The sequence below is a fragment of the Eutrigla gurnardus genome, assembly GCF_963514095.1.
Source record: "Eutrigla gurnardus genome assembly, chromosome: 23".
In the NCBI taxonomy this organism is placed as follows: Eukaryota; Metazoa; Chordata; class Actinopteri; order Perciformes; family Triglidae; genus Eutrigla; species Eutrigla gurnardus.
In genome coordinates, this window is record NC_139934.1 from 6206092 (window position 1) to 6228605 (window position 22514).

Sequence of the window (22514 nt, forward strand, 5' to 3'; positions counted from 1 at the left end):
ACTGTACTAATATGAAGGAGACCTCGCATATTTACTCGAATGCAACCTCTCCTGTCCAAAGAGCGAGCAGGGCTCTGGTGTTTCTAAAAGAGGACCTGAACCACTTTCTTCTGGAGCAGCTGTGCGCGCAGAGAGGATGCTTTTCTCTCTCCACCTCACACCTGGAACAAGGAAACACTGAGAGCTTTATTTTGTTTTTTTTTAAAGCTCACATCAGGTACATATGAGTTATTTCCTTGTATGACTTCCAAGGAATGCCATTGGAATATGCTCGATAACCGGACTTGACGTGCGTTTAGACCGGGACCTTTAGCGCCACCTGTGAAAACCGGCACCACCAAGACGAGGCCGTTTGGTTGCCAGCTGTTTGATTTTGGCACAACATTCCCAACGACCTGCACTTGATTTTTTATTTTTTATTTTATTTTTTTCCATAATTTATTCAGTGTAAAAAGAAACTTTCCTCATCAGATACACGTTCCGTGCAAACCGTGCGCGCAGCCGTGAAAAGGAGGACAACAAACAAACAAACTAACACACACAAAAAGAGAGTCCCAGACATTAAACATGACGGACGGTGCGAGACAACGGAGCAGCACGTCGGGCTCCGGTAAGGATGCTGCCGGGGAGAAGGAGTCGGGAGGCGGCGGAGTGGCGCTCAAGAAGGAGATCGGGCTCGTGAGCGCCTGCGGCATCATCGTCGGTAAGAGACACGTTACCATATGTTACCAGTAGTTAGTGTGTGTCCTTTTAAGGCCTGTTGGTGGTTTGGGCGTCCAAGAAATTATATATATATATATATATATATATAGCCTATATATTTTAAAAAGTGTGTTTGAGTGTAAGATTGATGGAGGGAGGGATCACACACACACGCACACACACGTGGGGAGGGCACACGAGGTTGGGTTTGTAACAGTAGCTCTCTCAATCAGCCTTCAGTCATCAGACACCATTTCTTTGTAGCCTGGCCACTGATGATGATTATGATGATGATGTCACCATCATTAATCTCTGGTTCACAGAGGATTTGAAGGCTCACATGACCCACTTTTATTTGCCATTATAACAGCAAACAACTCCTAGCTATAGTGATGTAAATCTATCCCAGAGTGGTGTATTGCAGCCTATAGTGCTATAAAAGTACTTTATTTGATGTATGTATACGATGCTAAGCCATTAAAATAATAATTGTTGATTCATATATTTATAGGACATATTGTAATTCTATATTGGCTTTTCTACATCACAATTTCACAACAATTAACATTTATATTAGATGTTGTATGATGTTAATGTGTATTTTTGGACATATTTTAAATTTTGGAAGAAAAAAAGTTTATTCAAATCATTTCGGGGACCCCCTTTGAAGATCTCTGGTCCATCCGAGCAATGAATGAAGTGGGCCTCCCCCTGTGTGTGCATTGCTACGTGAGCTTCTCCTTGCTCTGCTGGCCACGTTGCTTCATCAAACGAGCCAATACTTTCCATTTTAAATAATCTAGCAGACGCCTCACTGTCTTTATTATGCAGTCCTTATGAAGTTGATCTCATCTGTATGGTAACGGTGGGCGTTAGTGGTCGTTTTTCATTCAATCACAGACGACAAACAAGTGGAGATAACACGATCAGACGGCAGGCAGATCAATACAGAAACACAGGTGTGTGTGTGTGTGTGTGTGTGTGTGTGTGTGTGTGTGTGTGTGTGTGTGTGTGTGTGTGTGTGTGTGTGTGTGTGTGTGTGTGTGTGTGGTCTTCATGATGACCTTGGCAGGATGAAGAGTATGGCTTGACTCTTTCACTCATGTGTTTCCATGGTAACGGGCGAGGAGGAGGGAGGAGAGTGTGTGTGTGTGTGTATGTGGGAATTCTCAAGAGAGAGAGAGAGAGAGAGGTAGAGAGACATTAAAATGTTGAGAAAAGTTCTCACTTTTTAATTTACAACCAAAACCCCCCTTTTTTTTTTTACTAGAAAGTGTTTCCACACCTCTGACAAACATCCTGACTACATCTATTTCTCTGTCATGATCATGATGAAACATGTTTTTATCATCGCTCTCCATTCATCAGCCGACGATTAAGAAACCCGTCGGCGGCGTCGTGCCATGTTTTTTTTTACGGCCGTTCAGAGTCCACGTACCTCCACACAGTCCCCAGACTGTTCTTGGCCCTTTCTCGCCCTTGACCGAGTCACTCATTCATGCTCATTCAGCCTCGGCGCGGTCAGGTGACTCGTCTGATCTCCTCGCCGTGAACATGCCCCACTGGGTTTCCATGAAAAGAGGCCGAGGACATCAAACGACTTTATGGCCTATTGTACAGTACAGGCATTTAACACACACACACACACACACACACAGAAATCCAGAAACGTGCAACGCCAGGAATCAGGATTACGAGTGAACTTTTGGCCCCTCCTTGATAAAGCTATTTTATTAGCTTATACGTGGCTCAGCCATGTCTGAGCTGGACTCCAGTGTGTTACGTAATAACTCCCATCACTCCCATTAAACATCGAGTTTTATCACCATAAATTTGTCTCTTAAATACGGATTTTGAAGTCATGACGATGCAGAAGCCCTCCCTTTTCTTTTTTTTTTATTCAGAAATGGCCTCATTGTTGTGAATCGTCTTTGGTGTAATAATAACTCGCACACATCCATGCTCACGGAGCAGAGAGAGTCTGTGAGCGTCTGGCTGAGGGCCAAGCAGCAGGTTGCCGCAGCTTGTTGGCTGTTTGAACAGGGATTAAACCGCCAGGCTGGAAATGCAAGAACTAATCTGAGAGGGCTTTATAAGGGCTGATTAGGGTTATAGCACAATGCCGCACTGACACACACATTCTTGTTAATATTCATAGTCCGCTGCTGCTTGTTTGCGTTCGATCATGTGTCACAGAGACCCAACGTTCGTTTCATCGGATCCGTCTCCCAGTCTTTGCATGAAAACTCTCAGAAAATACTACTAAAAAAAGATTTATCTGTTGTCCAATTAGTAGCTCAAATAATGAATTACAATATTAACAACCACTAAAACATAAAAATGCAATGTAAATGGAAGGACTTTGTTAGCTGCCTAATATTTACAGAAGCAAACACACTGTGTGAAGTCTGGAGTGGAGCCTCGGGCCTGTCGCTGTCAGGAGGCGTCAAAGAAAGTCAGAGAGGAGCTCAGAGAGGACGCCGAAGGCCTCTTCCCTTGTGAAACCACAACAAAACCATAACAAAGGTGGCCAGCTGATTTGCCTGTGCTAAAAGAGGCTGATCTCCTGCAGAAAAATCCATCATCAATCAGTGCTTATCCTGTTCAGGCGATCCCAGCTGGCATCTGGGCGTAGGCCGGGTCTTAAAGATACAAATATGCAGTTGGTTTCAGATTAAATCAAAGAGATAGCCAGCGAATTAGCAACAGCATGTTTTAAAAAATTAGAAAAAGTAATGTAATGTTCCCCTTTGGTCCCCTTTTGGTTAAAAAGGATGTGAGAAAGAGCGCGAGGACAGGAAACCTGAAGGGATTCCACCCAGTCAGCTTAAATGCTGGACGCGACACAAACATGCAAACGTGCACACTTTCTGGCTCTTGCGTAAGAGTTGGAATACAAAACCAGAAACGACCGGGTACCTTTTATCTACGTCTGTAAAACGTGATGTTTTGCAGAAGCTGGTGAGGAAAGTGCTGAGTCAGCGCATACTTAGCTGCCCAGATGTGAAAGGTCACGCACTTGTGACCACCGCGGCCGTAAAAATGTCAGCAGAATCGCGGCTGTGATGGTTTGTTTGTCGGCTTTTCTACCTTTCACCTGCGACCGGAGTTACATAAGCGAGAGGCGGCCCTCGACTCCTGGAAGCTGTTAACGTTTTTGTACATTTTTATTCTAATTATGAATAAAGTGACGTCTACTGATGACCTCTGATTACGTCTTATGACCTCAGTCTGGAAAACAGACCTGTCTAATCGCTAAAAACCCAAATATATTCAAGCTATTCAATTTGTAATGGTGAGAATCACTTTTTATTTTTTAATATTTGTATTTTTTTAATATGCAAATCAACCACTACTATGTTGTCAAGTTATTTATATATATATATATATATATATATATATATATATATATACATATACATATTTATATTACAGTTCCACACGATCTTCACACTTGGTTTTGACTCTGCAGGCAGAATGTGACAGCATCATTCACACCTTTGACTTTTGTACTGTAAAATGCCACTCAGCCGATTCAAACCCATCAGCCTTTGACCTTTGACCCTTTTTATTGAGAGTGACTCCGTCCGGAAGCTAAACGACGGCTTCTTTCATCGCTCCTATGTGGAAATGCCTGGCGCTCTGATGCTTATTGAATCTGCCAGGGCATTATTCCCCCCCCTAACCCCTCCTCCCACCCCCTTATACATCTACCTCTAATCCCTCCTCCCTCTTTGCACTCTCTCACCCCCCCACCTCCTCCAGCTCCTCCTAACTGTGCTGCGTCAGCAGATTGCAGGTTCCCATTTTGCCTGGCGGCTCGGCTGCTTTCTTCCCCGTTTCCAAACGTTTAAAGTGTCTCTCCTTTGCATGTCGTGTATTCAGCACAGCGACGGGAACGTTTGTGGTTTGAGGTGCAGTTCTGTGGCGTAAACAGTGGCTTGTTGTCTCAGGTCGATCAGCAGGTTTGGTAACATTGTGCCTCCTTCGGTCGCTCGTACAGTTCAATGAAACACACGAGTCAATTAGTGAGATTTAGGTGAAGTGTTGGTGCTTTTTTCTACTTCAGACAGTCATCTAGCTCTAAATAAAGCTGGGAGCCGTCCAAGAAACACATATTCCGATATGTCACCGAGGTTCCTGATATGTCACGTGTCAACAACCTATTTTGCTTTCATTCACAAATGTAAACATACAGCTGACACCTCCCTCCCTCCCTCCCTCCCTCCCTCCAGGTAACATCATCGGCTCAGGTATCTTCGTCAGTCCCAAGGGGGTGATGGAGAACGCCAGCTCCGTGGGCGTGGCCCTGATCGTGTGGATCGTCACGGGCGTCATCACGGCCATCGGGGCGCTGTGCTACGCCGAGCTGGGCGTCACCATCCCCAAGTCGGGCGGAGACTACTCCTACGTCAAGGACATCTTCGGAGGGCTGGCCGGGTGAGACGTTCAGTCTGATACTTATGATTATGATCATGCATGTATGATTTTTGTGGGTTTTTAAATGTTTTATCGTGGGTTTGCCTTTTGCTTAATATTCATCATAAAGAATGAAAACATCCTGTATTTATTTAAGATTTAAAGCACATTTTGCCAACCAAAGAAAAGCAATTTTCCATCGTAATAAAAAGTTATTCTGAGACAAATATCTGACTCCCGGGTCACCGAGGTTTGATGAAGCCGCGGGTCAGAAGCGTTGTCTATAAAGGATATGACCCGGTTCCCTAGACGACGGGGGCCTCCCACACAATTACAGTTCATTTGACATGGATTAAGGTGAGCATACCGACATGTCTGGATTCTTTTCTTTATCCCGGTGGATGAGTCTGCTCATGGAGACATCTTGATCCCCAGCAGGGGGTCTTTTGCTCGGAGTCAACGATATTAAACCCACTTTTTACGTCTTTTTCCACCAATTTTTGAATAGACTTTCAGTCTGATGTTCATCCACACGTAGTTTAAGGTAACACCTGGTCCAATAAACGCTTGGGAACCACGCTCGCTTAATCTCCAGGCGAAACAATATCGTTTGTTAGCGTAGATTTCACACACTGTGCCTTTACCCGGCCTGTAAACACCAGATTAGACCATTGTGTTTCTTCTTCTTCAACTATCACAAGGATGCATATTATCAGGGTATTTTGGGAAAGGAATCCAAGCAGACAAAACAGCCAATGATTGTTTTTGTCCCTTTGTACAGCAGCTATCAATACACATCAATGCACGTTTACCTCCAGGGACCGCGGCGTTTCCCTGTGCCCTCCGTCTCGGATAAATAAACCGTGTTCAAGCGCCGTTTGTTCTTGTTGTCCTGCTGCTTTTATCCCTCTGTGTGTGTGTGTGTGTGTGTGTGTGTCGTTATGCGTACTGTATTTAGAAGCCAATAGCTGCAGCGAGCGGAAATACTTACATCACCTTGTCGCAGCTCGGCGACGGCGAGCTCGTAGAGAAAAAAAAAGGGGAAGAGCTCGTAAATTCGCACTTGAATGGACAACGTTTCAAGTACAAAGGCCCTTTGTTATGTCAGACCAATGAGAGTTGTGTTACACCCATAATGCACAGTATATCGGCTACTATAGATGCCACGGGCTGCAGGAAGTCATTGTATAAAGGCGCGTACTTATAAATAAAGATAAATAACAACGACCTCCGCTACTAAATCCTCAATTTGTCCCCCAAAGAAGTAGTGGAAGTATCACGTGTTAGTATTTATTGATACTACGTTCAAGTAGTGCCAAAAAGTGCCAAAAAGTACTTGATAAAATGTTGGTTTCACCTCTGGAGTCAAGTCATTCAGTCAGCATTTACATTAAACACACACACACACACATTCCAGAGAGATGAAATCCCTTTAACCCAGTCAGGTGTAATGATCCCTCTGTAAGCTTTCAGGGAATTTCATGGAAAAACCACTCGTCTGGTTTCTCCCGCTGCCCTCAGCTAAACCTTCATGCTCTGCTTGGTCTTTCTTTGTCGTGAGCTGCTTGGAATTATTGATCGATTTAATCCATCCATTGTTATTATAGCCTGTTAAATCTCACAAAAGAAAAATACCTTTACAGCGAATCTCACCAGAAATAGCCCTCTTTGAGTGGGAATCTGTAAATGGAAGGATGTAGAAGTGTTTCCTCCCGTTCAGGCCCCCGACACCCTACTGTTTCTAACCGTTTGTAACCCCCTCGTTTTGTCTCAGGTTCCTGCGCCTGTGGATCGCCGTGCTGGTCATCTACCCGACCAACCAGGCCGTGATCGCGCTGACCTTCTCCAACTACGTCCTGCAGCCGCTGTTCCCCACCTGCTTCCCGCCGGAGAACGGCCTCCGCCTGCTGGCTGCCGTCTGCCTCCGTGAGTGACAGAAACTTCTCCCTCCGCCCCGACAAATCGTTGAGCAACTCAGCATGATATATATGGCGACACTCTTACAGATCTGTTAGATAAATGAGAGGGAGAGGCCCTTTCTTTTTGACTGAGAATGAGGCGAGAAGTTCACAGCAAGGCAGCAAAATGTCGACGTGTTGCGAAGTGTCCGACCAAAGAGTGATGTTCTCTTCTTACACTGTTTCCTTTGAATGGTTTCAGAGTTTCAGAGGAAAAAGAAGCCTCCAGGTTGTTGAGCAGAATATATTTTACAACAATATAACAGCATTATTAACCTTTTTATCACTGTTTTAACAAATTATCATTTCTAGGCAGGTTTGCACTTGCAAATAAAACATATGAGAAAAGTTTTTGATGCATTTAGCCTTAAGAAATAGAGCAAAAGGGCTTGTTGAGACAGGTTCAAGTGTGCAATGTATTTCACATAAAGCACATTTAGCAGCCTTGTTGGTTTCAGCTCCATCATCAAAGCTACCAACAAACCCCCTCGTTCTCTGACGCCGCTCCACATCCATCAGTCCATCGTGTGCATCTGCCGTTGGTCCCTGCAGCGGCAGCTCAGCCCAGAGTTATTTAATGTGATGAACTTAATCCCACAGAGTCCCATTACTGAATGGCACCCTATTGTCCGTGAACCCGCTGGCCTGTTGCACCCGGCAGCACCGAGTACATCCATTATCTATCCGCGTTAGATCAGTGGAGTTCATATGAGTCCAACAGCATTTCCACATGTTTGAGTGGTTGCATTCCTCTTAGACGACCTTATAAGATCGTTATTATGATCTTTTAAAAGTTACAGAAGATAGAAAACAAGTGCATGACTTGATTTATCCAGTTCATGCCCCCTCCCTCTGAAGCTCCTCTGTTATTTAACCCTTCGGCCAGAGGTCATCAAAGACGAGATTGCACCGAGCCGCGAAACTGGGAAGTGGAACGGATAAACGCGTCGATACGAATCCCTCAACAAAGTTCACACGAGGCGGCCAAATATGGCAGGCAGCCTTCAGATAGGGAGACGGGCGTGCATGGACGCCGTAGAAGAGTGTGTGTATTGTATTTGGTTTGAGGGTTAAATCCAGATTACAAAACACGTCTGTTCTCTAGTAAGATCCATCGACGTGACCTGCAAATATGCATTTCTCCAAAAAAGTCAGGATTCTTCAGTAGAACGCTTCATCTCCCTTAAACTGATCTCCAAACCCCCCCTCGAGTGACATGCTGCTCACTGGCAGATGGTGCTCAGTCGGTCGCCCTGTCTGGCACGAAAGTGGAAATCTCACTTTCAGAAGGGATGCACAATAACGCACAAGTCTGTGTAGCATTCAAACAGTCAAATCTGCTAAATCTTATTTAAATGGCAAATCTCTGATCGCCGTCACCTCTTTTTTAGACCTTCATTCAGCCTTTGACCTAGCTCTCTAGCAGTTTTATTGAAATCTGTTGGCACGCTTTCGAGATATCCTGCTAACCACCAGTCAGCCACTTTTTTGCACAAGAATGTGCAACTGTAGCCTCGTCTGTTTGGATTAGGCTGATTGACCTACATTTACCTGCCGTTCCACTTCCGTGAACGCCTGGGGCAAAACGTGCTCCGTTCTGACAAGAACTGCCTTCAGACACAACTCATGAATAGCTGAGTGTCTTCTTTATGTAGTCTTTATTATATATATGTATGTTTTTCCCCTTGTTTTGCTGTTCAAGGGGAAAGCAGGTGAGAGGTTAGCCCTCCACTCTATGTCATCCTTGTTGCTAAGGGGCAGCTGTTTATCTGCTTCTGTGGTTCCCCCCTTGCAGATTATTGTGTAACAGTGCAGGATATAACCTTCCATATCTGCCTATAAATCATCACTTTAATATGCAGGGCGAAAAAAAACGTTCTTCTTTTCAAGGTGTACCATTTCAAAAACACCCAGGCGGGGGGTCTCTCCCCGGTTTCCATCTCTTCCTACAGATGGCAGAGCGCGAGGTCATAACTCTCTGTCATGTTTTCCAGCGAGGCTCATACTTAACTCAGCGAGTTTCCATACACACATCTTGTGTACTCAGCTTACGGACAGCTGAGCGCCCCCTCCTCCCTCCTCGGCGGTTCGGGGAACGTGTGTTTACTCGTAGGGAACGGGCAAACAGGAGTAGGATGGGACACACGTGTGATCGTCTGGTTCATATAGTGATTCAGATCTGTTTACTCAGGGCTGCAAACATTTTAGCTTCTCATTTCCTGTTTTTTTTTGTGGGGAAGGGGAGGGGGGGTGACTAACCGGCTCCCTTCCTCCCTATGACGCTGTTTCTGTCGTAATTTGTAGAACGCTGCAGGAAGTTGACATCAAACTTTCCCTCCAAACACCACGAATGTCTCGTTATCAAACCGCCTCGTTCTCTGACGCCGCTCCACATCCATCAGTCCGTCGTGTGCATCTGCCGTTGTTCCCTGCGGCGGCGGCTCAGCCCACAGTTATTTAATGTGATGAACTTGATCCCACAGAGTCAGGCAGTCCCATTACTGAATGGCACCCTATCGGCCCTGAACCCGCTGGCCTGTTGCACATCCGTTAGTGTGTCTTTAGATAGAAAAACGTATGAATATCAACAAAAAAAAACCTGCAGTACTGCAAGAGAAGGAGCTAAAACACGAGGTGTGACGCAAGAGATAACGGGTGAAGTGCGACGCCGTGATGCAGCCAAAGGTCGCCGCGGTGACAAAGACATGTCACATATGTTTGAGTGTGCAACTTTTAATCTCCCTGACATGTGATTGTGTCCTTCATCTCCGAGTTAATACGACAAACAATGCATGAACCGTTCCTTTACGACTTCAGTATCAGTATAACAGCCAACCCATAAACCTTCATCCTCTTAATCCCCCCTGATGTTATCATTTCCCAGCCAGCTCATATTCTGCAGCCAAACATCATAGTTTAAATGTCATGTTGATTCAAAATATAAATGTATTTCTCTCTTCCTTCACAGTGCTGCTGACGTGGGTGAACTGCTCCAGCGTGAGGTGGGCCACCCGAGTGCAGGACATGTTCACCGCCGGCAAGCTGCTGGCCCTCGCCCTCATCATCATCATGGGCATTGTGCAGATCTGCAAGGGTAAGCTCCCCCGCCCCCCCCCCCCCCCCCCCCCCGAATACATACGTCCACACAGAGCATTCCACCGCCGTCTGACGAGTAATCTTGGCTCAGTCGGGACAGTATAGACTCCCCCCGCGGACGCCGCCGGGGTCAGCGAGTTTTCTGAGGCCCCGGGATTTTCAGTTAAAACTCACATGGCTGATATGGCCGCGCCTGTGTGGCTTTGCTGTCACAACAAGAGTTGACGCTCAGTTATTACAGGGGCCACAGAGAGTGGGGCCCCGAAGTCAAACGGAGAGTTCGGTGGCTGGTTGGACGAGAGACGTCGGGTCGTATACGAGGGCCGGTATGTGAGAGGAGAAATACTTTAATGCGCTCTGAAAAACACGCCTCAAGAAGGGATTTCAGGGGGGAAAATGGAATGCCAAAGGTTGGTTTAGACATTTTACCCCCAAAGAGCAGTGTCTGATAATCTCTCAGTGGGAGCTCTGGATCACAGGGGTTCTTACAAATAAGTCACTTTGCAGGGATTTAGCACACAAACCTTTTTTATGGAGGGAGAGTCATTTTTATACCCATGTTAAATACTTTTCTTATTAGATTTAATATTAAAAGTAGACTACAATCATCAGCACATCACCAACATGTTCCAACTTGTTTTAAAACACACATACGATGATGATGTTCATGGAAAACCGGTTTGTTTACTCATAAAGCAACAACCCCACACATTCATTTGCATAAAGGACACAGAAAAGAAGAATTTAAGCATTTTTTTTAAAGTAAAATTAGGATTAAAGGCCCATTTGTTGATATTTCTGTTGATTTTTTTCTGGACCCAAACTAAAAAAAGTGTCATCTTCTCCCCGTAGGAGAGTATTACTGGCTGGAGCCGGCCAACGCCTTCGAGCCCTTCCAGGAGTACGACGTGGGTTTGATCGCCTTAGCCTTCCTCCAAGGCTCCTTCGCCTACGGGGGGTGGAACTTCCTCAACTACGTCACGGAGGAGCTGGTGGATCCCTACGTGTAAGACGCTCTAAACTCATATCTCAAGTCTGATTTAACTGCCGTGGTTATAAAACCACTTTCCCACATCGCCACAGTAGAGATAAGGCTGATTTTTAAAGCAGCTCGTATCTATTTTAACGATTGGCGGTTAATCATTTCATTTTAAATGCAGCATGGGTTGAATTCTCCCCATCATTCCCAGTGTCTGAATGGTTTATTTCTTCATTTCCTCTTCACTTTCCAAAAATCCATTAATACACCTCCCTTAAGATGTCATTTCCTTCTTTAACCTCCTCTTTTCTGTCTCCTAAACGTGGTTGTTTCTGTCGTCTCCAGGAACCTCCCCCGCGCCATCTTCATCTCCATCCCCCTCGTCACCTTCGTTTACGTCTTCGCCAACATCGCCTACGTCACCGCCATGAGTCCCCAGGAGCTGCTCGCCTCCAACGCCGTTGCCGTGGTGAGTATCCGTGGCTTTCGCACGCTGCTGCAGTAGTAGAATGGCGCCCTCTAGTGTTGATTCACTGACCTGACCTCTAACCTCCATCCCAGACGTTCGGTGAGAAGCTGCTGGGAGTCATGTCGTGGATCATGCCCATCTCTGTGGCTCTCTCCACCTTCGGGGGAGTCAACGGCTCCCTCTTCACCTCATCGCGGTTCGTTGGCTCGATACCTTCTTCCAACATGTGAGAACGTGCTCTCAATTTAAACATCCAGCTGAATTTTAATGATTCTTTTCCCCTCAGGTTGTTCTTTGCCGGAGCCAGAGAGGGCCACCTCCCCAGTCTGCTCGCCATGATTCACGTGAAACGCTGCACTCCCATCCCCGCTCTGCTCTTCACCGTGAGTACCTCTCTCTTCTTACATGATCTCCTTCAGGAAAATCCAGCTTCTACTCTAAACCCTGCAGCTATGAAACGTCCCGTCTCTGGGCCTCCTCTTCCTCTTCATCCCCAGTGCCTGTCCACGCTGCTCATGCTGTGCACCAGCGACATGTACACCCTCATCAACTACGTGGGCTTCATCAACTACCTCTTCTACGGCGTCACCGTCGCCGGGCAGATCGTCCTGCGTATCAAACAGCCCGACATGCACCGACCAATCAAGGTGTGCCTTCATTTAAACCATAAAAAAAAAAATGCACAATAGACGTGAGTCTGATGCGTTTTTGGTTCTCCCTTCCAGATCAGCCTAATCTGGCCGGTGATTTACCTCATCTTCTGGGCCTTCCTGCTCATCTTCTCCCTGTACTCCGAGCCCGTGGTGTGTGGCATCGGCCTGGCCATCATGCTGACCGGCGTCCCCGTCTACTTCCTGGGAGTCTACTGGGACAACAAGCCGCAGTGCTTCGACGCCTTCGTCGGTAAGTGGGCTTGAAATGTTGAAATTCATCACATCTCAAGAGAAGAAGCATGCCTCAAACTGTGTGTCGCCGTCCTCTTCCAGATAAGATGACGTACATCGGCCAGAAGTTCTGCGTGGTGGTTTATCCCGACATGGGGAGCAGCGCTGGGAGCGGCGAGGAAGGAGAGGAAATGAAGGAGGCCCGGTCTCCTCTGTCCAAGGAGGACGGAGACAACCACAAGTCAGCAGACTGCTAAAGTCTTCACCCCCCAAATAAACAGACATATGCAGACGCACACGTGGTGCGCACAATCACACACACGCAAACACACACAGTTTGTAGTGGATTCACTTTTTTTTTTTGTATTAATCAATCATTTCTGTGCCAAATATAGAGATGTTTAGACAAATATGACCTCGAGCTTTTCCTGTCTGAGGTCCTTCAAACGTGCAATAAAGAAAGGTGAGCACCTCCTCAATACATAGACACATAACTCCTCTTCATCATCGCCATCATCATCCTGCTTCTCTTCCTCCACACACTCCCTGCACACTCCTAGTGTAGTCGTGTTTTTTTTAAACTTTTATCAAGAGACTCTTCCTCTACTGTGATGGCTACGCAAACACCTCGTCTTCTGTGTTTTTGTGTTGCCACGTTGTAATGTCGCCTTGTCATCCACTCAACACACCAAAGCTGTATTTTGATCGCAGAAAATCACATTCAGATCAAGTCATTTCATGAGAGGTACATGACGTACCGCGTTGTTTTTAAAGGTGACTGTGATTCCCAAATGTTTCTCCTCTTTTTTTTTTTTGTAATTGTGATAATTGTTTATATCTTTATTGTTTGTGTCAATGTTATTTTTTTCATATACACCCGGGCCTATTTTGTTTCCTACCTTTGTGGCGGTGTACACCTTCAAGCTGATGTGTGATCGGTAAAAGGTGCACAGTTCTGGTTAATTGCCTTAATTAGAATATAGCCTGCTTTGGGGTGAGATTACAGCTCTATTTGTCTGACGTGGAGAGACGCTAAATCTTCGTACTTTGGGGTAGTTTTCCGATTTTTATGGACGTAACCAAAAAAAAAAGAAGCAAATAGATTCTTAGACATGATGTTCACTATCACGTTTGCATCGTTATTGTGCAAATCCCTACACCGACACATGTGAATGCCTGTGTGAAAAAACTGTTTTAAAGAAGGCATTGATTGTCTTACATGTATTTTTGTAGCTTGCTCTAGCTGTTTTCATTTTTTTCTTTTATTATTAGGTTGTAGAAATTAGAGCTTTTTATTCATACAATTCACCAGAAGAGATTTTAGTGCAATATTAGTGTAGGCACCAGCAGAAAAAACGAAACACGCACCCCTGATTGAACCCACCGGTGATAGTTGTGTATCTACTTATATTGTGTATTATCGTAACACTCCTACACATGATGTACTCTTATAATGTATTCGTGTCTCAGGGCATCCCCGCTGCCTTCTGCATCCATACACTGCCTAAAACCTCCAGACCACAAACACTCAACAGATCCCACTTAATGCCTCTTTGCCTCTAAATGTACTGGTGCTTATAGATATGTATTTCCTCAGGAGACACGATCTTAAAAGCAATCCCCCAGCCCCCGTCTCCCAGAGGACGACGGGTGAATCATTCTAACTAAATAAGTATTACTGAAGTCGGGCCAGTAATGTGCGTTTTGTTCACATGTAAGGGGAACAGGGTGTCTCGGATGTCTTTACAAGTACAATGATTGTGTCTTTTTGTGCCTGTATGTCATGACAGTCTGTATATTGTGTCTTAGAAAATAAAAGAAACCACTGACTACGGTTTGAATTTGTAATTCAGGGCCTCATTTATATCTATATATTTACAAAAAAAACACCCTGTCTTTCTTTTTTCCATGTGCGATCATTTCAAAGAATGTCATTCTCATCACATTCAATGTCCCCAGACTCCTACTTGCAGACTCAGAGCTCCACCTCCGCCTTCATTATGGTGGAAACATGTTTTCTATGTTGTAACAGTCGTGTAAATCACTACAACCCACAGCCTGATAACGTTATTTTAAACCATTTTGTGTACATCGGTTAATTTAAGTTGCCGTCACTCAAACTTAACACTATTTTTGTCTTAAAAATGTAAATGTACATATTTGGCGGTGAGTGTGTGACAAGAATAAAACAATATGAAAGACTTTTCACGTCTCCTTTTGTACAACTATTTTAATGAAATGTTGAAATGAATCGACGAAGAACACAGAATGGCAAAAGTGAGGCATTATTACCGTTAAGTTTATTCTGCCGACAAACTAATCCACAGCATACAGGTCCATGTCACATGATTCTGTACACACTGGAGGGGGGTATATGGTGCTGACACAGCAAAACAAACAAACCTGACATTATCCATGTAAACTGAGGCCGTTGTCAGACAAGACCAGGGTTGGCACCTTCCTTACACTTCACAATAAAATGTGCAATCAGCACAAACACCAAATCGCTCTCATCCAATTTATTTGAAACTAAAATAAACATAAAACTACTGAATCAACTGTTTTTTTATGAAGAAACTCTGATGTGTAAATAGTGCCGCACGCAAAACACGCCCTTCTCGCTCTACTACTACTTCTCAGTTCGATGAAAGGCCTCTGCCTGGGGAGGTGCGTGGAGGTAAATTTACTTTTGATGTGCCGACACACCCTTTGGCATCAGATCTCCACGCTAATGGAGTTGGGACAACCTGCAGTGAACAGGATAAAAAAATGGATGAAGCGGAAAAAGTAAACCTTAGTTTGCGACACAGTCTGAAGGCAAAGACTGTAACACAAGGTTTTGTTTCACTGAAGCATCTTTAAAACAGTTTATCATCAGTTAAACAAAAGGTAGATGCAGTTAAACATGCAGAGCTGTACTTAGAGACGAGAGGACGACTCGAACAGGAGTTTTCTGTAGCGGCCAAATTAGCTCTGAGTTGCAAATCTTTGGCCACCGCTTTGTTTTATTCTGAAAGTAACTTTGCCCTTTCTTCCAGGGCAGCTTTAACTTGTGAGGTGTCTCGCCATGATGACAATGTTACGCGGTTGAACTTGAATTTTTTTGGCTGCACAAGTAGAACCTGATCTAACGTTTTCTACCAAAGGCTCTGGGTTTGCTACGATGCCGCCAGGTGATTCCCCCAACACATGGCTGCGTGTCTTTAGGTGTATCCGCTCGGTGTAAACATTGCAAAAAAGCTAAGGCGTGTTTCCAAGTCGCGGCTACAACGCAGTCTTGGAGGACGGGCCTCTGGGAAGGCGGGGCGACCGTCCTCCTCGCAGAGCAAGCACCAGATGAAGAACAGAGCCTCCCTGGATTTTATAGTCGGCTGCCGTCTTCTCATCATTCCTGAGGACAAACAGGAAGGGGACGCAGGTGAGAATACATGAAGCTTTTAAAAACAGTTACATTTTAAATAAAGAATGCTTGAAACCAGCAATAATAACACTAAAAAATGAGTAAATCATGCATTTGTTTGGGACTACTTTCAGCCACAGATTAATAGGAATTTGGCGCACTAGGATTGAAAGTAAACTAGGGCGTCTTACATCTGTTTCCCACTGTAGATCAACCTCTGCTGCTGCGGAGGGATACCTTCTTTCTCCTCCACCCTTTCCTTAATCCGCTCCACCTGGATGGAAATTTATGTAAAACATAAACACACACTGAAATAACGGCTAACGTGACGTATCAGCAGAGAGGAAATACGAGATAATCAATATACCTTATCTGTGGGCTCTATGTCAATCTCTATCTCTTTGCCTGTGAGTGTCTAGATAGAGAAGAAAACCAGGTTATTGTCGACACTGAAGACAACTCGGTAACTGATAACAATGTTTAGCGAACTGTAAACTAATCGTTACACTCGCTTTGTCTTACCTTCACTTTAATCAGCATCTTTGTTGGCTTGTGTTTAATCAGATAATAAACTATCTTAATGATAATGCGTAATATCAGAGGAAACTCGATATTCTTTCCCCACCAAAAAAGCTGTAACGGGCGTTTCCTGTGTTTCAAAGTGGTGTTCCGCCGCCTCCTTGTGTGTTTTGTCAACGGTTCCGCTTCGGCTTGTTTCCGGGCTTCGCTTTTTCGTTCACTTAACTTACCGTCGAATATATCTTAATATCTTGAACTAGAGGTGAATATCGATCAGATAAAACACAAACCGATTTGTTTTGTCTCCGAATATCCAAATCATTTATTACGACATCGGCTCAAGGTGGCGTAAAGCAAGCCTCCGCGTTTGTAGTTCTCGCCCGCGCGCCGCCTACTCGCTAAAGCCCCTTTGAAAACTACAAGGTGGCTGTCAGACGGTCAGTCCGCCGCCCATAAAGCTCCCCCTCTCGCGCGCACACACAGTGGAAAAGAAAACAGCGGCACAGAAAAACATCAACCACACTTCCCGAAAGGTAAATACGTTGTTTCGTTCAATCTAAAAAAACGTCTAATTCGCATACTCATTATTAGCCAACCGTTAAGTGACGCAAAAGTGATTAACATTCGACACTTTCAGCATAGCTAACCTTGAATTTTGACATGGGGGGGGGCAACGCTGTCATTTGTGGTGTGGTTTATAGCATTAGCTACGTAGCGTGTACGCGTTTCCAGGCTGCTAGCATGCCAACAAAAGCCTTATTACATGTCCACCACATAGTTATAACAGTTCTGGATCATTCTGGATTATTCTTTTTGAACGCTGGTTGGACTTTTGCTTTTAATGGGTTCCTCCCAGACCCCCCCATAGCATGCCTGGCATCCACACAAGTAGTCATTATGAACTGAAATCTCCCTCTTTCACAGATTCACGCCATTTAAACACTTCCTGTACGTCCTGTCCCCAAAATGCCTCGCATTGAGAATGACATCAAGCTGGACTTCAAGGATGTGCTCCTCCGTCCAAAGAGGAGCACACTCAAGTCGAGGAGCGAGGTGAGTGTGCCAGCTGTTCTATCTGATCTAAATACAGATGTTTCCATTAACTGGACATGTAGTTTTACTAGCTGGTTAGAGAATTCATGCAGCCAGACACTGCAGCTGCTCCTGCCCTGTGGCTGCAATAACACATTAATTACATTAAATAAAATAAAAAATTGTTCTTGCCTTTCTCAGGTGGACCTCATGAGGAGCTACACGTTCAGGAACTCCAAGGGCAGCTACAGAGGGATCCCCATCATCGCTGCAAACATGGACACCGTGGGAACCTTTGAGATGGCCCTGGCTTTGCACCAGGTGAATTACTTATTTTGATTCTATTCATCATTTTGTACAAATATTGTTTGTTTTCGTCGGAAGGATCGTGAAATGATTTTTGTCTTTCTCTTCCACTAGTTCACTCTCTTCACCACGATTCACAAGCATTACTCCGTGGATGACTGGTTGGAGTTTGCAAAAAAGAATCCTGAATGCTTAAAGGTACTCAAAGTGTTAATTATTGTTATTATATATAGTTTATTAATGGTGGCATTTATTGTAACGTACGTCTTACTCTTCCCTGTTTGTCTCCAGAGTGTAGCCGTCAGCACGGGCACCGGGGAAGGCGACTTTGACAGGATTTCCGCCATCTTGACGGCGGTGCCTGACCTGCATTACATCTGTGTTGATGTGGCCAACGGCTACTCTGAGCACTTTGTTCACTTTGTCAAAGACGTCAGGGAGAAGTTCCCCTCTCACACTATCATGGTCAGTAGATATCTGCCTTTAAATCTGCGTTATGTGGGGGGCTGGAAAGGGATAATGAATTTAAACTTGTGTTTATGGCTCAGGCAGGAAACGTAGTGACAGGAGAAATGGTTGAGGAGCTTATCCTGGCTGGCGCTGACATCATCAAAGTAGGCATCGGACCAGGTGAATCACAGCGACACACATTACTATGTCTACCTGCTATTTATATTACGATATAGTCACTGTGAGGGACTTTTAACTGGCTATGTAACAATTTAAAACTGCAGGATCTGTGTGTACCACCCGCAAGAAGACGGGGGTGGGGTACCCCCAGCTCAGCGCTGTGATCGAGTGTGCGGACGCAGCTCATGGTTTGGGTGGCCACATCATCTCTGTGAGTGACTCTCTTCTCTGATCATCCAGATAATCCTGATTTATACAGAGTTCTCGTCTAGAAATAATGTTATCGGAAGAGTTTGCCATGAAAATAGGCTAATTTACGTACTTCTTGAGGTCGAAGAGAGTCATCTGTTCTCTTCCCACGGTCATTGTGGTTTGTTGTTTGACCCTGAGCATGTGCAACCCTTATCTTTTGCTCTCATACCGTCGTGTTTTGTTACGTCTTCCCCCTCCTCTTTCACACAGGACGGGGGGTGCACTTGCCCGGGAGATGTCTCAAAGGCTTTCGGCGCCGGAGCGGACTTTGTTATGCTGGGCGGTATGCTCGCCGGCCACTCAGAAAGCGGAGGAGAGGTTATTGAGAAGAACGGCACGAAATACAAGCTGTTCTACGGAATGAGCTCCGACACAGCGATGAAGAAACACGCGGGAGGCGTGGCCGAGTACAGGTCAGAGTCATAGACAGTCAAGTCTTTCTCATGTGTTTGTGGGTGAGGATGAGGATAATAAAGTGTTTTTTTTTTCTACACCAGAGCCTCCGAGGGGAAGACAGTGGAGGTTCTTTACAAGGGGCCGGTCGACATGACGATACGGGACGTCCTGGGCGGCGTCCGCTCCACCTGCACCTACGTTGGAGCAGGCAAACTGAAGGAGCTGAGCCGCAGGACCACCTTCATCAGGGTCACCCAACAGCTTAACACCGTCTTCGGCAACGACAGCTGAATGTCCCGGCTGGATCCCTCTTCAGGTGGAAACAACACGTCTGCAACACTGCCCAATGCTGACACAAGCGAACAGACATGAATATTAATACTTAACGATTGTTACTTTTTAATATCCTTCTTAGTTTTTGTTTTTAACATAAGCTAAGATTCTTAGGTTTTCACTTCCATTGACATATTTATCACACTCTTTAGATTCTGATGTTACTTTTTGTTTATGGGTCAGTTTCTAGAGCAGGACGTCTCCAGATCTTAATGCAACGTCTACAGTTGTCCTTTTTTACATGCAAATCTGTAGCTGTCTATAAACAGCATGCACAATACGTCTCTATGCCCCGTGCCGAGATCACACTGTAAGCCTTTGTCACGCACAATTATAGCAAATGTCTTAAATCGATCCATCAATAAGTTTTGCACTTTTAACGATTTTTAATTTGAAAGTCTAATATTTTGTTTCGGTAACCATTTCATATATATTTATATATAGTCTTGGAGCTACAGTGTTGTAGATTTTAGGATACTTTATGTATGGACACATACAGTACATAGCAATGAAGGTGGTTATTCAACAAACACATGTATGCAGATTTTCTCTTCTCCGGTTCCAGCCGCTCCAGATCAGTACCAAAGTTTGTGTGGGCTTCTTTTAGCTCTGTGCACATTCAAATTAATTTATGATTCATTACATTCCTTTTCACCGTTCCTTGGAGGTTTTACACCATGAGTTTTGGTTACAGTTTTACCTCACAGTGTCTGTCGTTACCCCACTTCAAGCTGTTCTTGCATGATCTGTGTTGTTTCTTATCGGGTTTTTAAAGTAACTCATTTCAACGAGTCAATAAAAAAAACATTCCACATTGTACAATTTGACTGGTTTTATTATTCATGATGTATATAGACAGAATTTTCAGTGTACTATATGAGTCTCCAGTAGATGGAGACAAACGCCTTAAACCAGCACACAAATGATTATATCAATCAATGCTTATCCTGTCCAGGGTGGAGGGACGTCCCACATTGGCTTATTAATGATATTTGTAGTAGAGCTCTGTATATATTTGATAGCAACACTAATCAATGAGATTTATACAAAAAAAAACTAAAAAGATTACATTTCTTCTTAGCTTTGCAAAGATGATTAACTGTCTCCCACTGATTACTGAAGTTCACAAACCACCTCTGTGATGCAAATGTCACCGAAGTCAACAGATGATCCACAGGGACATTTAGCCAGGTAAGAGTAGCGCCGCGTTCCATCACTGAACCCACTGCTGTCCATATGGTAAAACCTCCCACAGGTGCACCTCCGTTGCTGCTGGGGGTAATCCCGGGCCTTTTCCTTTTCTAGTTGCACAAAGGGGACCTGTTTCCAGTTGAAGAGATTTTTTATTGTGATTATTTTTTCCCTCTGGTGCTGTCCGGTTCTGGTGAAAAAGGACAGAGAGGAAGAAACTAAGTTCCAACTCACTTCCACCACTTCAGGTCGTGGTGCGGCCTCAGCTCCATTTTTGCCTGGACATGTGATCAGTGCAGAGGAAACTTTGTGTTGTTTCTCTGTTGTTGTGGTCATGACATTTTTCTGCTGCCCATCAATGGCTGATGCTTGACAAGAAGAATCCTGACACACTGTTTTAAGAGCGCTGAGCTGGTCACCTTTGCAGCACAGACCACAGAAATGTCCATCCTTCCAGTTCTTGGCATCTTTGTCACATAAACCAATGGTCCAGTCGGAGTCTTGGGTAAGTCGGACCACCCACCTCTGAAAGTTAGCAGCTTTCTGGGTGCTACGGAGAAGAAGAGTGGCAGAACTTTGCTCTGGACAACTACCATAGAAAACATTTCTTTTGTCTTTGGACAGTGACATGCCACGACCCAAAGCCTGTGAGTCAAAGATCAGGTCTGAATTAGTAGCAATGAGCTCCTGGTGGTTCTCAGGGTCAACCAGAGTCAAGAGGGACCCCCAAAAGTGGCCTGCTTGCTTCACCATTAGTTCACCATTCTGTCTCATCTCCTGAAGCAGTTTGTCTCGATCGCTGCCGGGCTCCATCCCTTTTCTTAGATCCGCAGACTTGGCCTTCTGCACATCCTGATGCACCTGAGCATACATCTGCAGGAATCGGAAGGTGTCCTTCTGCTGCTGTGCAGCCTGCATGCTGCTCCTGCTGGTCTTGATAGACCCCATACGTGCAGAGACTGAACTCTGCACACTGGTCAGGGCAATGTCACGCAGTTTAGTCACAGCCTCAATGAGTCGCACGCTAGAGTGACCCAGCTTCTTACTTTCACTCTGCTCCCACTTTTCCAGACTCACAGTTTCGTCATCGGTTTTGAACGGCATCGCCTGCTGCTCAGCGTCGAGCTTCTCCATGAGCTCTTTTTGGGCTGTGGAGAAGGTCTTCATATTGTGGAGTCGGTGCTGGTCTTCAATGGCGCAGGAAACACACACACAGGTCAGGTCATCCAAGCAGTAGTACTCCAAGAGCTTGCCATGTTGGGGGCATTTAGTGGTGCCACCTAAACCTGCATCCCCCGAGGCCATAGGCTCGGTCAGGGGATGAGTTTGTAGTAAGACAGGAGTGGTCAGGTGGGCCTGGAGGTGCTGGACGCACATGGAGATCTCACATTTCATGCAGGTCTTCAGGGCCGGTTTGCTGTCCTCCTCTGTGCACATGTCACACAGGATGGCTTGTGGGTTGTTTTGGATCTTGTCAGACATGTTTTTCTCTTGTGTTTCCGTTGAATATCTCCTCAGGTGTCCCGCAGAGTCCGGTCTGATAGTTTGAGCAGTAGAATTTACTGGGAAAGGATCGGTCTACAGGGTACACAGAAATGACTCTTTTATAGCAATATGATAGTGTCACATGTCTGCCATATCAGCCTGATCTTATTACACAATAAAGATGAATAATCTACAGGTAATATCTACACTTGGGTGCTAGTTTAAAAGGTAGGTTATAATCCCCTCTTAAAGGTTAGCATTCTTGGCTTTTATGGAATAGTAAACTTTATAGTCATTTTGGAGACTCGGTTTGAGGAGAGTTGTTTCTAATCTCAGACCAAGGTTCATTTTAAACATTTGTTTTTTTCTGTTATATTGACACAGGGCAGAAACCAGAAAGAAATGATAACAAAACAAACAGTCCCACCTGTGACTCATACTCCTACTGTCAAGACGGGGACGA

The 22514-nt window shown here is 45.0% G+C and overlaps 3 protein-coding genes across 3 annotated transcripts; 2 read left to right on the forward strand and 1 right to left on the reverse strand.

The window, feature by feature from the left end:
- The first annotated feature begins 60 nt into the window (after window positions 1-60).
- Window positions 61-14611, forward strand: slc7a8a (solute carrier family 7 member 8a). The gene is made up of 11 exons (XM_084003560.1): window positions 61-703; window positions 4938-5142; window positions 6896-7047; window positions 10048-10173; window positions 11028-11181; window positions 11500-11623; window positions 11716-11819; window positions 11910-12006; window positions 12121-12270; window positions 12349-12526; window positions 12610-14611. The coding sequence occupies exons 1-11, from the start codon at window positions 568-570 to the stop codon at window positions 12762-12764; spliced, it is 1581 nt and encodes a 526-aa protein (XP_083859686.1). The 5' UTR covers window positions 61-567; the 3' UTR covers window positions 12765-14611.
- Window positions 14612-14776: 165 nt separating this feature from the next.
- On the reverse strand, window positions 14777-16581 carry nedd8 (NEDD8 ubiquitin like modifier). Its single transcript, XM_084003563.1, has 4 exons — window positions 16430-16581; window positions 16275-16322; window positions 16099-16181; window positions 14777-15898 (listed from the first exon to the last, which is right to left on the reverse strand). The coding sequence occupies exons 1-4, from the start codon at window positions 16445-16447 to the stop codon at window positions 15772-15774; spliced, it is 276 nt and encodes a 91-aa protein (XP_083859689.1). The 5' UTR covers window positions 16448-16581; the 3' UTR covers window positions 14777-15771.
- A 269-nt stretch (window positions 16582-16850) lies between these two features.
- Window positions 16851-20183, forward strand: gmpr2 (guanosine monophosphate reductase 2). Its single transcript, XM_084003561.1, has 9 exons — window positions 16851-16959; window positions 17351-17479; window positions 17660-17779; window positions 17879-17962; window positions 18056-18229; window positions 18313-18394; window positions 18499-18605; window positions 18857-19059; window positions 19144-20183. Exons 2-9 carry the CDS (start codon window positions 17393-17395, stop codon window positions 19331-19333), a joined length of 1047 nt encoding a protein of 348 aa, XP_083859687.1. The 5' UTR covers window positions 16851-16959; window positions 17351-17392; the 3' UTR covers window positions 19334-20183.
- Window positions 20184-22514: the final 2331 nt, after the last annotated feature.

Coding starts and splice junctions, on each gene's coding strand:
- gmpr2 (XM_084003561.1), top strand. CDS start 17,393: ATGCCTCGCATTGAGAATGACATCAAGCTGGACTTCAAGGATGTGCTC. Junction 17,780..17,878: donor TGGCCCTGGCTTTGCACCAG/GTGAATTACTTA, acceptor CTCTTCCACTAG/TTCACTCTCTTCACCACGAT. Junction 18,230..18,312: donor TCCCCTCTCACACTATCATG/GTCAGTAGATAT, acceptor TTTATGGCTCAG/GCAGGAAACGTAGTGACAGG.
- nedd8 (XM_084003563.1), bottom strand. Junction 16,182..16,274: donor ACATAGAGCCCACAGATAAG/GTATATTGATTA, acceptor ATTTCCATCCAG/GTGGAGCGGATTAAGGAAAG. Junction 15,899..16,098: donor ATCTACAGTGGGAAACAGAT/GTAAGACGCCCT, acceptor GTTTGTCCTCAG/GAATGATGAGAAGACGGCAG.
- slc7a8a (XM_084003560.1), top strand. CDS start 568: ATGACGGACGGTGCGAGACAACGGAGCAGCACGTCGGGCTCCGGTAAG. Junction 704..4,937: donor CGCCTGCGGCATCATCGTCG/GTAAGAGACACG, acceptor CCCTCCCTCCAG/GTAACATCATCGGCTCAGGT. Junction 11,820..11,909: donor TCCCTCTTCACCTCATCGCG/GTTCGTTGGCTC, acceptor TTTTCCCCTCAG/GTTGTTCTTTGCCGGAGCCA.